General features: G+C 41.3%; 1 protein-coding gene across 1 annotated transcript in view; it reads left to right on the top strand.

The window, feature by feature from the left end:
* The window catches only part of APAF1 (apoptotic peptidase activating factor 1), a 147,291-nt gene that overhangs the window by 68,681 nt on the left and 63,759 nt on the right, over positions 1-14,851 (top strand). Inside the window, exons 15-18 of the mRNA XM_077265565.1 lie at positions 4,030-4,158; positions 8,189-8,314; positions 10,427-10,576; positions 12,404-12,532. Of these exons, the coding sequence (XP_077121680.1) occupies positions 4,030-4,158; positions 8,189-8,314; positions 10,427-10,576; positions 12,404-12,532 (534 nt within the window). The remainder of the gene's footprint in view (positions 1-4,029; positions 4,159-8,188; positions 8,315-10,426; positions 10,577-12,403; positions 12,533-14,851) is intronic.

The following is a 14,851-nucleotide window of genomic DNA, read 5'->3' as shown; positions in this document are numbered from 1 at the left end:
CAATGATGAATTCCACTGAATCGAGGCCAGACAGAGTCGAGAAGCCACCTTTCTTCCTCATAAGTGAATGATTCCATTCAGATAGAGCACAGGATAAATGTGAACTGATCCAAAATGTTCTGTACCCCAAAATGCTGCCAATAAGAAATTCAACAATCTCTGCGCTCCCAAATCCAAATGCCCCTCTCCCTTCTGAGCCCCACTGTGTGTCTAAACCACATTTAGCTTCCACACGTTTGGCATTTCTGTAGGGTTGCATGTCTCCAGAAGCTCGAGCTGGGCATAATGCACATGCACTACAACCTACTGGGCACTACAACCTACAGGGTACTACAACCTACTGGGCACTACAACCTACAGGGTACTACAACATACTGGGCACTATTGGGCGATTTTTCTCTCGGCAACATGCATTGCTGCTTCTCTGGACAATACGCATGAAGTCAATATCGTCACTACACCTGTACGTAAATTCTCAGAGTGGCGTAATTTCCAAAATGGGGTCACTTGAGGTGGGATTCTGCTCTTCTGGCACTAAGTGCTCTGTATATGGAGTCCACAACTATTCTATTTAGTGGTATTACCATTTAGCTCCAAATAGGTTATTATTGCTCAGTCACACGGCAGTGTGTGAGCCCAAGTCTGACTCCGCCCCTTCTGTGATAAGCAGCTCATTGTCTATAGCTATGTGCATGCAGAGTTTGGTGTGGGCGGGGTTAGCTTTCTCAGCTCTGCTTCATTCTAAATCTAAAAACTCTGTGTCGGAATGGCTGCACCTAGTGATACATTGTTGGATTCAGGGTCTATTTCTGTACATCATGCTGCTCTCAGAGGAAGTAGCAAAAACCTGTTGACAGATTCCCTTTAAAGGCATAAAAAGTCAAAGTTTGAAAATTGAGAATTTTTCCAAATTTTCATTGTTTCCAATTTTTTCAATAAATACAATGTAAATCATATGTACCTAAATTTACCACTAAGATGAAGTACAATGTGTCTTGAAAAACATCTTTGAATCACTGGTATTCATTGAAGCGTTCCAGAGTTATTACATCATAAAGTGACAGTGGTCAGAATTGTTAAAATTGGCCTGGTCAGGAAAGTGAAAATAGGTTTTAGGTAAGGGGTTAAAGTACAGGCCAATGTAAACTTTGTGGGATGAAAGATTGCTAATACAATACCTAGTGGTATGGCTTTTGAGGTTAAGCTAGGTTTCAGTCTAAAAGTTTTCATTTACAAAATGAATATTTATCTACAAATTGTTTTTATTACTGCAAATGTTTTTTTTAAGAAGCTGCCACTCAGAAGAATTTTTTTCTCATCACCTAACCAGTACAATACAACATGTCCCGAGGACTGTATTTTAGCACTGTTGATGCGATCTACAATTCCAATCATTCTCCGGCCTGAGTATGTTTGCAGGTCTTGATTAAAGAATGATTGCAAGTCTACCAAGCTCCCAGCATCATCAGGACCCCAGCACTTTTACCGTCCACTGATGACATACATTTGGAGATGAGGATTTTTTTTGCTGGTCTTAAATGTTAGTCCAGCAAGGAGGATACTGTAGACCAGGGAACGCAAACTCGGCTGGGCATATGGGCTCCACATAGGAAAAATTTGAAATTGATTTTGCAGAATGAGATAGCTTTTTCAGTGATACAATTTTTTTTCTCTATAAGACTTTTTAATTTTTTTAAAAACATTTTTGATAAGTTTATTTTTTTAAATGTTATTTTTCGTATGGCTTATGATACAGTTTTATAGCTTAGATCGTTACAGATGTTGCGATAATAAGCATTTCCGTTTTTTGTTTGCTTTTACGAAAATTGCATTTTTAATGACAATATTTTTCTATTTTTTTTCATACTTTTTTTTTCTTTTTAAGTTTTATAATTGTTTTTTCCCCTTTTTTATGTCCACCAATTGGCCCCAAACTGTAATATTGTCTAACAATTAGCCCCATATAGTAATTCTGGTCCATCTTGTAGTATTGTTCCCATCCTGGTCTCCATCTTGTAATAATGTCCCCCATCCTGATCCCCATGTTGTTCTAATGTCCCCATCTTGTAGTAATGTCCCCCTTCCAGGTCCCCATGTTGTTGTAATGTCCCCATCCTGGTCTCCATCTTGTAATAATGTCCCCCATCCTGATCCCCATGTTGTTCTAATGTCCCCATCTTGTAGTAATGTCCCCCTTCCAGATCCCCATGTTGTTGTAATGTCCCCATCCTGGTCCCCATGTTGTTGTAATGTCCCCATCCTGGTCCCCATGTTGTTGTAATGTCCCCATCCTGGTCCCCATCTTGTAGTAATGTCCCCATCCTGGTCTCCATCTTGTAATAATGTCCCCCATCCTGATCCCCATGTTGTTCTAATGTCCCCATCTTGTTGTAATGTCCCCCTTCCAGGTCCCCATGTTGTTGTAATGTCCCCATCCTGGTCTCCATGTTGTTGTAATGTCCCCATCCTGGTCCCCATGTTGTTGTAATGTCCCCATCCTGGTCTCCATGTTGTTGTAATGTCCCCATCCTGGTCCCCATCTTGTAGTAATGTCCCCCTTCCAGGTCCGCATGCGGTTGTAATGTCCCCCATCCTGTATGCATTGCATTTTAAGACTCTTAGCTGCCATTTTTCAAAACTGCTGCAGGGCATGCACTCTGTTTTGTTTTGGTGCAGAGTAAGTCAGAATTCTGGCTCATTTTGCTTAACATTTCTTTACATTCATTACTATCTCTAAGTAAACATTACTGTTAAAGGGCTTGTCTAACAGCTAAAGTGCCCTTCATAGATGCCTTTTTCAAACCCCTAGCGACCTTTGTCATTTTGCTTTATTTTAAAATACATAACTCTTCAGCTAATTCCCATCTGTGCTTTTTTATTCTTTTCTTTCTGTGACGTTTCGTTTGATGGGAGTCTCAAATGAAATGTCATCATGAGGATGGTCATGCAGGGCAGGATGTCGTCAAGGGGCAGCGCTGCAGTCACTTACACTGTTTCTTTCATCGACACCCTCTGATGATATCCAGAATCAATAGCGCTGATAGAAGATATGGGAATGATGACTATATCTCTGGCACACTTATCTGTCACCACTGGTCCGCAGCTTGTTTCTTTAAAATAGGATGTCATCGGGAATGTGATAAAAGCAATGTGAGTGACAGCAGTGCTGCCCCCTGATGATGATTAATTTCAGAGTGGTGCTAGAAGCTATGGGTTGACACTGGTGTCATTCTCACAGCCTCTATCAACGCCCTGAAATAGTCATCAGGGTTTGGCACTGCTGTCACTTACCTTGCTTCTATCACAGTCCCCTGATGACGTCCTGATTTAGAGACATATGCTGCGGTCCTACGGTGATAGAAGTGTGTCAGCGCTGCAGTCACCTCTCCCATAACTTTTATCAATGCTAGTTATTTTGGATGTCGTCAGAGGATGACAATGAAAGAAACTGGTAAGTGACTGCAGCACTGCCCCTTGATGACTTCCTTTTTCAAGGGGGAGAAGGGAGGGAGGTTAGTAGACACTGGGGGGAAGTGACATCAAGGGCCATCTTTCTGATGATGCATCCCCTGAAACGAAACATCATAGGAAGTAACATAAAAGGGCACGTATAGTGAGAAGAGTAGGGTGTTTTAAAATAAATCAAATTACAAAAGTGGTTAGGGGTTAAAAATAGATAGTTATAAAGGGAATTTTTAGTATTTGACAACCCCATATTGCTGAACAGTGAAACGTACTGGATCTGGCAATCCATCGCATAGATTATTCTCTTTCAGCACTCTCCTCATCCGCACACACTGCCAAAATCTGCTCTGGACTGTATAAATCCAGGACGTCTTCCATGGTCATCAGCGATCCAATTTGTGAACGAATTTAATTCAAAACTTCCTTCTGATCTGTGTCTACTGTCAGCATGTATCCCCTCCTACATAAAACCCATGTTATAGCATGTTGTACTTCAAATAACTGTATGATATGTACTCCACTACTTTCACTGTATACAGCTGACTCTTTATTCATTTGGTTTAGGTTTGGAACGCGGTAACGGGGACTCTGATCCGGGATTATGATGAACATACAGAGGCGGTCAGTTGTTGCCAGTTCACCAATGGAGGCTATCCTCTTCTTGCTACTTGTTCCCATGACTGCTTGCTCAAAGTATGTCAGCCTTTTTCCCCCTTTATATTTAACAATGTAATTATTATTACTGCAGTTTCTGTTCATCATTTGTATTTTTAGCCAGGCGGAAAGAATAGCACTGCCATTTTGGACAGGCACATTTTCGCTTGTTTTCTTCTTCAGTAATTGCTGTGCCAGCTCATTGGGGCAGAAAGTAATGGTGCTGTAATTACTATACACTTATGTTGTCTGTAAGGCAAAGCAGAAATAATTACTATTAGTCCGCTTGATCCTGAAATTCCAAAGGATTTTTAACAGTAAATATCACTTGTAAAGTCGACTCTGGTATTCGGTGTACAGGTGCTTCAATGCCAGCCAATAGAACACTAGCATTAAGGCCAAATTAAGTGAAATTAATTACAATAATATATGTTTTATTTCCTGGTTGGTAAAAGGGAAAATTCTATCAAATTATAAAGTTATAATTACTTCTTTCAATCTACATTTGCTGCAATTCGTATGTCTAAGAACATTTACTACTAAGGTAAAAGAGGGAATAGTCAACCTTCCGCAACCAATGAGAGCTACAGAATTTCCATACATTTGTGGTGCAGATTCTGCGGGAAGATCCCCTGAAAAACACAGTACTCTACATATGGATGGAACTTTAAAAACCCCATCCACCTATATTTTTTTTTTTTTAAGCCCGCAGCATCCTAACTTTGTCCTAGATTGTCACTGTGAATTTCACCTTCTGCAATGCATAATGTAAAATCCACAATAAGGCCTCATTCAGGTGTCCGTTTTTCATGTCCGTGTTCTCGATGGTAGAACAAAGATATCCATGTTTTCTCACATAGGAAACGTACCCAATGTAGTCTATAACCACAAAAACCTCTCTGACCTATTTAAGTCAGAAGCGAAGGCTATAGTTAGCCCATATAGCAACAAAAAGTATACGTACTCAAAACAGCATATTATAACTGGAGGAATAAGAGTTGTACTAGGTATAAGTAATGTAGAAAAAAGTTCAAATTTATTGGAGATTCACATAACATAGACTAGACATTATACATAAATAGGATAAAAAGGTACATGTGCAGAAATAACACGCTGGGGTAACCATAGCCCTCTCATAACCCTAGTCCCTTGGCGCCTATCAGGGCATATATAAAGTGCATGTGCATAGTGCTAAGGCACAGGGGGATAAGTGTGCTGCCAGAATAAAGAGCCAATCTAATACCACAGTGGGGAAACTGATCGCTAGATGAAAAGTTGGCAGACACTTACCACTGACGAGGGTTGGAGGGTCCTAGGAAGGTTGTAGAAAAAAGAAGCCCCACGACGCGCGTTTCGCGTCACTAATTGACCGTTTTGTACCTTTTTATCCAATGTAGTCTATGCAGCTGTACACATGTCACTGGTTTTTTTTTATTTTTTTTATTGGAGTCATGGATCAAAATTACCCATACAATATTTGGCACATGAGAAAATCCTCGATGAAACACTGATGATAAAAATGACACCCTGACCAAACACTGATGAAAAACAGTTTGAGAAAATTACTGATATGTGAATGAAGCTAAAGTCTACTAAATCTGTAACAGATTCCACATTTAGCACATGTGAATTTCCTGGTCAATTTGCAGTCAGATCCATGTCAAAAAGATCCAAAATCTGGACTTTAAGATTAATACCCATTATATGTGAAGATAAACTATGTGTTATTTAGAGCAGTTAACTGCCTGAAATCTAGAGAAACTATAAGGCCATGTGCACACGTTAAGTATTTTTCGTGTTTTTTTTCGCGTTTTTTCGCTATAAAAACGTGATAAAAACGCGAAAAAAACGCTTACATATGCCTCCTATTATTTTAAGTGTATTCCGCATTTTTTGTGCAAATGTAGCCTTTTTTTCCGCGAAAAAATCGCATCGCGGAAAAAAAAGCAACATGTTCATTAAAATGCGGAATTGCAGGGGATTCCGCACACCTAGGGGTCCATTGATCTGCTTACTTCCCACACGGGGCTGTGCACACCATGCGGGAAGTAAGCAGATTATGTGCGGTTGGTACCCAGGGTGGAGGAGAGGAGACTCTCCTCCACGCACTGGGCACCATATAAGTGGTCAAAAAATAAGAATTAAAATAAAAAATAGTCCTATACTCACCCTCGATGTCTTCCCGCCTCCACTGCACGCTGTCGCTTCGGTTCCTGTAGCTGATGTGCGGTGAAGGACCTTGCCAATGACGTCACTGTCCTGTGATTGGTCGTGAGCGGTCATGTGACCGCTCACGTGACCGTGACGTCACGGAAGGTCCTGTGCGCACAGACCAGCTATAGAAAGAGGAACGGACGCCGCTGAGGAGATGTCTGGGTGAGTATAAGCATTTTTTTATTTTTTTTATTATTTGTAAACATTCTATCTTTTACTATAGATGCTGCACAGGCTGCATCTATAGTAAAAAGTTGGTCACACTTGTCAAACGCTATGTTTGACAAGTGTGACCAACCTGTCAGTCAGTTCTCCAAGCGATGCTACAGATCGCTTGAAAAACTTTAGCATTCTGCAAGCTAATTACGCTTGCAGAATGCTAAAAAAACGCGAAAAAAACGGAAAAAAACCGCAAAAAAAAAAAATGCGGATTTCTTGCAGAAAATTTCCGGTTTTCTTCAGGAAATTTCTGCAAGAAATCCGCAACGTGTGCACATACCCTAAGACTGAGGAAAGATCATTGTAATTAGATGAATATTGACTGATTGACAACACACAAGATCCACACTTGATATAGACTCACATCTCCATTAAATGGACGTCTGACAGCGGCTGGATGGGAACAATGTGACGGAGCTGAGCGCCACCACTTTGTCACACTGTTTAGTAGCTGATCTTTCTACCATAGATGAGCTGCTGCTCAAATGAATGGCGTAGACCTGCAGTTCTAAACAATGTGTGGAAAATCCCTTTACTGAAAATTATGACTAAATTGATATCTGTTCATTACCATTCCCTTTATCAAAAGGATGTGTCCCTGTATAATCTGCTCAAGTTTAGTCAGTGCTGACAGCGTCCTTTGACTACAGGATTGGTGACACGTAGCTGTCAATTTATTCATAACTATTTAGGAGGAACAGCTCGAATCGCCTTAACCTTCATCTCGGTCTGTAACCACTATTCTCCCTACACGTCAGCCTGATCCATGAGAAGATTTGACTCTGATCTGTTTTTTGTTTTTTTTCCTCATATTTAATTCATTACCAAACCCTGTCACCTTCATCTACAACATCTTGTATCCATGCCTACCTCCACACTGACACTTCTACACCAATAATCCAGGCCTTGATCATTCCTCATTTAGATTACTGTGACCCGATACTGGGCATGTCACAGAAACGGTGGCTCCACTTCAGCCCATCATGAGTGGAGAACCTGTTGATCTTTCTGTCCAGCAATTATCCAAGCAGATCCCTTCTGTCCCTCATTACACCGGGTTACCTGTTTCTTAGACAATTACATTTAAAACTCTCCCACTACAACAAGAACAACAAATATTTGTAATGTTCTTTTCTCACATGGATAACTGGTTAAATGTAGCTTCAGAGCTTGTCATTTTAATGGTGCATTGTAGGATAAATATATTAGTAAAGCTGTATTTCCAGTTGACTATAACAGATAGTGAATGTGTATGTGTCTCTGTTTCTTCTCCACCACACTCATTTTTTTCTATTCTCTGGATTTCCAAGTATTCAATTTAACATGGTAAAAGCCCTTCATGGGAGATATGCTTTAAACATCTCCAGAATCTAGTTGTTGACTGGAGGTCTTTAATTCCTCCATAATGTACAGAACAGGCTCTGATTAGGTGAGAATGTGCCATGGGATTTTTGATGGCAAGGTTTCTAGTGGCCACCATTCGGGAAGGGGACCAGCAGAAGGCTAAAACTGTCTAAAAGTACCTAACCATATAGATGTAAATAATTTCTATAGTCTTTCTTTTGTTTTTCTGGATAGGAATGAAGCAAAAGTGTGCTAGTGAACCTCTAACCTTTGTCTACTTGAATGTACGCAGTTGTGGGACCTCAGTAAGAAGCATTGTAAGAACACTCTTTTTGGCCATGGGAACCATGTCAACCATTGCAGATTTTCACCAGATGATAAGTATTTGGCCAGCTGTTCCATGGATGGCACATTAAAGGTAAGTTCAACATTGTCCAACATTAGTTTGACACATGGCTTAAGGTTGTTTTTGTATATTTTCAGGTTTTCTTAATTTCTTTGCTTCTTAAAGGGAACCTGTCAGATGATTCATGCTGCTTAAACCACGGGCTGCATGAATCTGAGCGTGGCTTATAGATATATTATAGTATAATTTTAAAAATTGCACCATTTTAGTTGATTAATAGGTCTTTCCTATGTGTGTACATAGTGAGGGACCAGTCAATCACCCATATCGGTTTTAGGCAAAGTGGGGCCCTAGGCAAAGTTTAAAATGGGGCCCCAAATGCTAACATATTGCACATCACACAAAAGCATTTCCGTTGTATTTACATGCGCTGATCTCAGGCCACTAAATGAGTTTGATCGACAATACTGAAGTTGTTCAACGCTTGTTTCCTGGCCTCTTTCCACCAGCTGAGGAATAATGATGGGACAGAACGATCACTAATAGATCACTAACAGATCACCATACAGTATCATGTTATCAGCAGCACATCTACAGTTTACACCGGCAATGTGCTGCTGAGAACAATGATTTTTGTTCCAGCAAAAACAATCTGAATATGCAGCATTTTACTTGTTTAGTAAAATACACCTCATAGTCCTCCATATATTATAATGTGCACCACAGTCCTCCATATAGTATAATACACTCCCTATAGTCCTCCATATATTAAAATACACTGCTCAGTCCTCCATATAGCATAATACACTCCTCATAGTGCTCCATATAGTATAATGCGCCGCCATAGTCATACATGTAGTATAATTCACTTCCCATAGTATAATGCACCCCATTGTTCTTTATATAGTATAACGTATTCCCCATAGTCCTCAATACAGTATAATGCAGCCCACATGTAGTATAATGCAGCCACCACCCTACAGAATATAATGCAGCCACCCCAGAGTATAATGCAGCCAACCCATAGAATATAATGCAGCCCCCCTCATAGTTTAATGCAGCACCCTCATAGAGTATGATGCAATCACCCCTCAAAGAATATAAATATAATACAGCCCCCCATAGAATATAATGTAGCCCCGAATAGAATATAATACAGCCCACCTCCCCACAGAATATAATGCAGCCCCATCAAAGAGAATGATGCAATCATCCCTCATAAAATCTAATACAGCCCCTCATAGAATTTAATACAGCCCACCTCCCCATAATATATAATGTAGCCCCCATAGAATATAATGCAGCCCCTCATAGTATATAACACAGCCTCCCCCATAGAATATAATATACCCCCACAATAGTATATAACACAGCCACATAGTATATAATACGGCCTCCCCCATAAAATATAATATACCCCCATAGTATATAGCAAAGCCCGCATAGTATATAGCACAACCCGCATAGTATATAGCAGAACCCGCATAGCAGATAACACAGCCCATGTAGTAGTATACAGCACAGCCCACACAGTAGTATACAGCACAGCCCACATAGCAGTATACAGCACAGCCCACACAGTAGTATACAGCACAGCCCACACAGTAGTATACAGCACTGCCCACATCTCTCCCCCCCCCCCGAGAATGGCCCCACAGTCCAGTAAAAAAAAACAACATACTCCTCACCTCTCCTCGTGCCCACGTTGCTCCCTGCTCCTGTCTCGGCGGCTGCCGCTGCACTGCCTGGAACACAGTGAGTGCGCACGCACCCGCAGTGTCAGAGGCAGAGTGGGGAATGATGGGAGAGGGAGTGTCAGCAGACGCTCTCTCCTCCATCATTGCATTCAACTGTATCGGCGTCATAGACGCTGGTATAGTTGAATGCGGCGGCGGCGTTGGGGGGGGGGGGGGTGAGTCGGCGCACAGCCGCCCACTACTGGCACCAACCCTTCTGGCATTTGACAGAACTGCCCGATGGCCAGTCCGGCCCTGCATGCCGCTGTGGTTTGGTGAGACAATAATTGAGGGTCAGCTGTATATAAAGATGTCTTATAAAGTGAACGGATTGTAGATCACACCGTAATTATGGTGCACAACAGGAGAATTGAAGTGTGGAAAATGTCCTGCTTACTGATACACAGTTAAGTGTCAAATTCTCACAATGGTGCCTCTCCCTCCACAGATATGGGATGTATCGTCTGCTAATGAATACAAGGACATTGATGTTGCAGTCTCTTTCCAAAAAAACGATGAGTCCCAATTTCACCTGAAATGCTGCTCCTGGTCTAATGACTGCTCCAGACTTATGGTGACTGCAAGTAATCGCCTTTATGTAAGTGTCCTTCTAGACCGTTTAACAGGGTTATATGGATCCACATGATCATAGGGCTTGGTACTATTAGGCCTCATCCACATGCAGCAGAACAGGTATTGCATAGTGGTTAATGGGACCTTTAGGCCATTGTCTACAAAAACACATGCACGAGCTAGCACAATTCCTCCAATTTCCCTCTTCATTTTTGGAAAATGCTCTAAGAATTCCCCCTCCTGTTATGGGTTGAACCAAAGAGGAGAGGTGTCTTTGAATACCAAAGTGCATAGAGTAGTATGAGAAGTTGGCAGCCATTTTGCATAAATGAAGAATAGAATCGGAATAATCATGCAAGAAAGATTAAAAAGTAAGGTAGTAGATAGTGAAAGTATACATAATGCACTCATTCTGAAATGTACTTGTGAACCAAAGAGTCATTTTAGGACGTTGCACATATCACTGTGGATTTTACTTCTTCCTTGTGAGTGGAAAATTCTGCAATGTGTGGACATCACCTTTTAAAGTCCAGAACTCCATTGTGCTGCTATCACTATAGTCCTGTTTATTATGTGATTCCGCAGTGTGTACAGCAAGGGCAAAAAAGAACACATCTTTACAGCGAGGCTTAAAAGTCACATAACAGTGGCGCAAGTGTACAAATATCCAAGTAAAACTGTAGGAGAGATCTGCGCAAAATAGGGTCTTAGCCGAGAAATATAGTGAGCTTTATGCTCAGATTAAACTCGCCTGTTTAATCCGAATAAGCAGCATATAGTGCAAAATCGGCTGCAGCAGATCCACGGGTCCGCCAGTGACCATCAGACATCAATAGGTTAGAAGGGGTTTGTGGATCGTCTCCGCGCTGCCGACAAAATATGTCCCAGTGTAGTAAAATGATTGGTTTATTTCATTGCGTTTCGAAGTACAAGTCTACTTCTTCTACATGTGGTTTTCCTAAAGAAGAAGTAGACTTGTACATTGAAATGCGTCAATATAAACCAATCATTTTACTACACTGGGGTATATTTTTTATATCCTGTCGGCAACGTGGAGACTATCCACAAACCCCTTCTAGCAAGTGTACAAATGAAAGGGAATCTGTCAGGCGATTAATGCTACCCAAACAATCGGCAGCATGAATCGCACGATTGCAGCCATACATTATATTCCCTGAAACTCTCCGACTCTCCAGCCGGAGATGAGACAAGTCCGGCACTACTCTCTGACAACTTTTTCCAGCACCGATGCAGGTGATTGACAGGTCTCTCTATCAATAAACAAGGGAGAGACCCAGTGTAGCACCAGATCGATAATGTCCTCTGAAATGCCAGTGTTTCAGAAAAAATATATCTCTGCAATCATGGAGCCAGGCTATAATTCATGGTGCCCGAGGTTTGGGCAGAATGAGTCGCCTGACAGATTCTCTTTAATTTGTACACTTGTGGCATTGTTATTTGAGCTTTCGAAGCCTGCATGTAAAGATGTGTCCTTTACCTTTGCTGCACACATCTATCAGCAGAGTGGCTACAGATCGTGCCGCTAGCTCTGGAGGACCCAACAAGTCCTTGCATTACATAGATTCATCTATTGATGTCAGAGGGCACTGTGTGTTGTTTCATTGTCCCTATGATGGTGCTGTAGGGGCATTCAGCACGTGCTGCCAAACTTCCCATAGATTATATGTGATCGTTGTGGGTCCCACAAGTGGAACATTCTGTGATCGGCTAACTAACTAACTTACGTAAAGTGCTTAGCCAAAGCAGATTGCCATTTTTAATTTTTGATGTATTATGTTGTAATGAAAACTAATGATGTCATGCACAAATAACTAATGTATTTTTATCCCAGATTTTTGATGTGGAAAGCAGCGACCTTGTGTCTGAGCTTGAAGCATGTGAGCAGAGCTTTATTCTGTATTGTGACTTCTGCACAACAAATCAGATTGTGGCCATGGCGCTGTCACATTATGTAGTCCAGGTAATGGATCCCCTCTTCGCTCTTTCCGTTCTTCATTCATATGTGTGTTCATGTAAACATGTTATATTTTATTAAAACCTTCATTGGCTTAAAGGTAAGGTACCGCGTTTGAAGATCATTAATAAATCACTGTAATGTAGCTTAACATGCTGCTATAACCAAGTTTTAAATGCATGTGAAACAGATTTTGTGTGTTATATGTGTTTAAAGAAGGAACTGGGGGCTGACATCTTGGTTTTGCAGCAGTAGCAGGGCACTAACAGTGTCATTTTACAGCACCCCATGGACATAGGAGCTAATAGACCAGCGAGGACCCTATCTTTAACATTGGAGAGGCGTTAGCAGTGAGCTGGGCACGCCTCTGTGGGCTGCACAACTCACTGCTGTAGGTGTGACTAGCAGCCATTTTATTATAGCCCAGTGCTCTCTGCCCAGCTCCACTTACTCTCTATCACAGGAGCTCCATTCACTCCATTAAGCTGCATTCCCAGCCTGCAGAGAGAGGAGGTGACACCTGACACCTCTCTCTGCCATACAATGTATCTCTCCCCTCCCCCCACAATGCCTGGCCATTCACTGCAGACCTGGAGCTCCTTCTTATCTTACTGAGGGATGAGTCACAGACAGCTCTGCACAGACAATGCTGCTCCATACACACCACATAAACTATAAACTGCTGGTGATAGCAGATCACAGGTCAGTCACACACAAAATGGCGCTGCCCTGTGATGCTGCTCTTCATTCTGCCCCAGGGATACTAGACCACCCAAAAGGGGAGGGAAATGCTGATGTCAGCAGTTACTGCCCAGATTTTCCAGCTAACAGTAAAGCTGGTAAGTCTTACGCTGCTTGAGGTCTAAAACGGAAAATGCTCCCCCTAGTGGTCAATATATATATATTTGTAAGAAAATATATAATATTTTTCATATAGAAATGTTTGCAAACAGTGCAAACATTGCATTAATACATTTTATTTACTATTTTAAGCTTAATTTCACAAAAAAACAAACTACAAGAAAACTGGTGGCACCTTCCCTTTAAATAAGTGATCCTAAATTGTATATGACTTTACAGACTTGGTAGTGTGCATGAGTGACTATATACTGCTTTATTATGTACAGTTTATGAATATGAACATGCATTGTAGTGTACAGAGTAAGCTAGAAAGAGAACCTATCACCAGGTCAAGTGCCCAGATTTTTGCTCTTATTTTATTCCCGCTGCTCCCCTGAATATTCCACTTTTTGATTGTTTTTTAAATCTGCCATACTGCTGCAGGGGTATGGGTCTTTTTACTTGATGCTAAGTTTTAATGTCTTTACAAAGGGGGCATTGCTCACAGGCTAATATTGCAGAACAGACTAAAGACCCTCCCGAGAGGATCCTGTTAGCATGTTACACCCCCTTAGTAAAGGCCATAACAATTGGCACTAAATGAAAAGCCGGTCACTTTCCGCCTGGGGACAGGTCCTCTTTAAAAGCTGCTTTTTCCGTGATTAAAGTTATTTCACATTTCTGTAGTCAGATTGCTATAGAGTAGAGAGAATACAATTCTATATGTAGTGACCTCCTGAGATCATCACTTGAGATGGACTGACACATTTTCATGTATAGCAAACCATTGCCAGTGTCCTAACCTGTCATTTCCCAATATTCCTCTGGGGCTTCTGACAGTGCATCTGTTCTGTGCCCAGAGGCAGAAGGCTGAAAAGTCCCTGATAGTTCCCAATATGGTTGTGTTACTGGGTTTGGATAACTGCATATCAAGTCCTGTAATTCTCTCATAGCAGTTGGGTCCCTGAAGTGTGTACAGCAATAAAACAAAAAAGTTTGTCTGTATGTCATTAAGTAAGTAAGAATATGTATATGGCTATATTTACTGAGACCAGCGTTTTGCATGCCAGTCTTCAAAGGAGTCTGCCACACCTCAAAATGCAGATTACACTACTTTATATAGGCGACTTTGCACCTATAAGAATCATACCAGCAGTAGACATTTTAGTGTTGTAGTGGTTGAGAAATCAACGTTAATTTCAAATGTGTTGTCTTTGTGTGGCCAACCGTTCAGGCAATGCTACTGCTGGGCAAGCGAAAACAGTCAGTGAAGAATCCGGAAAATGCTTGCTATGTTACTTTGAGGGTGTAAGGATGCACTGAGCCCTTGGCTTGCGAAGGATGCACCACAGCACCCTCATTTGTCAATGAAAAAAAAAGTAAATTTCTCTGCCACTAGAACATATACTTCGAGTATGAATTTAATAGAGGCTAAGTCCCCCATATAAAATATTGAGTAGTTTAATTAGCATTTTGAGGATGACA

Source organism: Ranitomeya variabilis, chromosome 5, assembly GCF_051348905.1.
Source record: "Ranitomeya variabilis isolate aRanVar5 chromosome 5, aRanVar5.hap1, whole genome shotgun sequence".
In the NCBI taxonomy this organism is placed as follows: Eukaryota; Metazoa; Chordata; class Amphibia; order Anura; family Dendrobatidae; genus Ranitomeya; species Ranitomeya variabilis.
The sequence above is the reverse complement of the archived record's forward strand: the minus strand, read 5'-3'. Positions and strand labels throughout refer to the sequence as shown.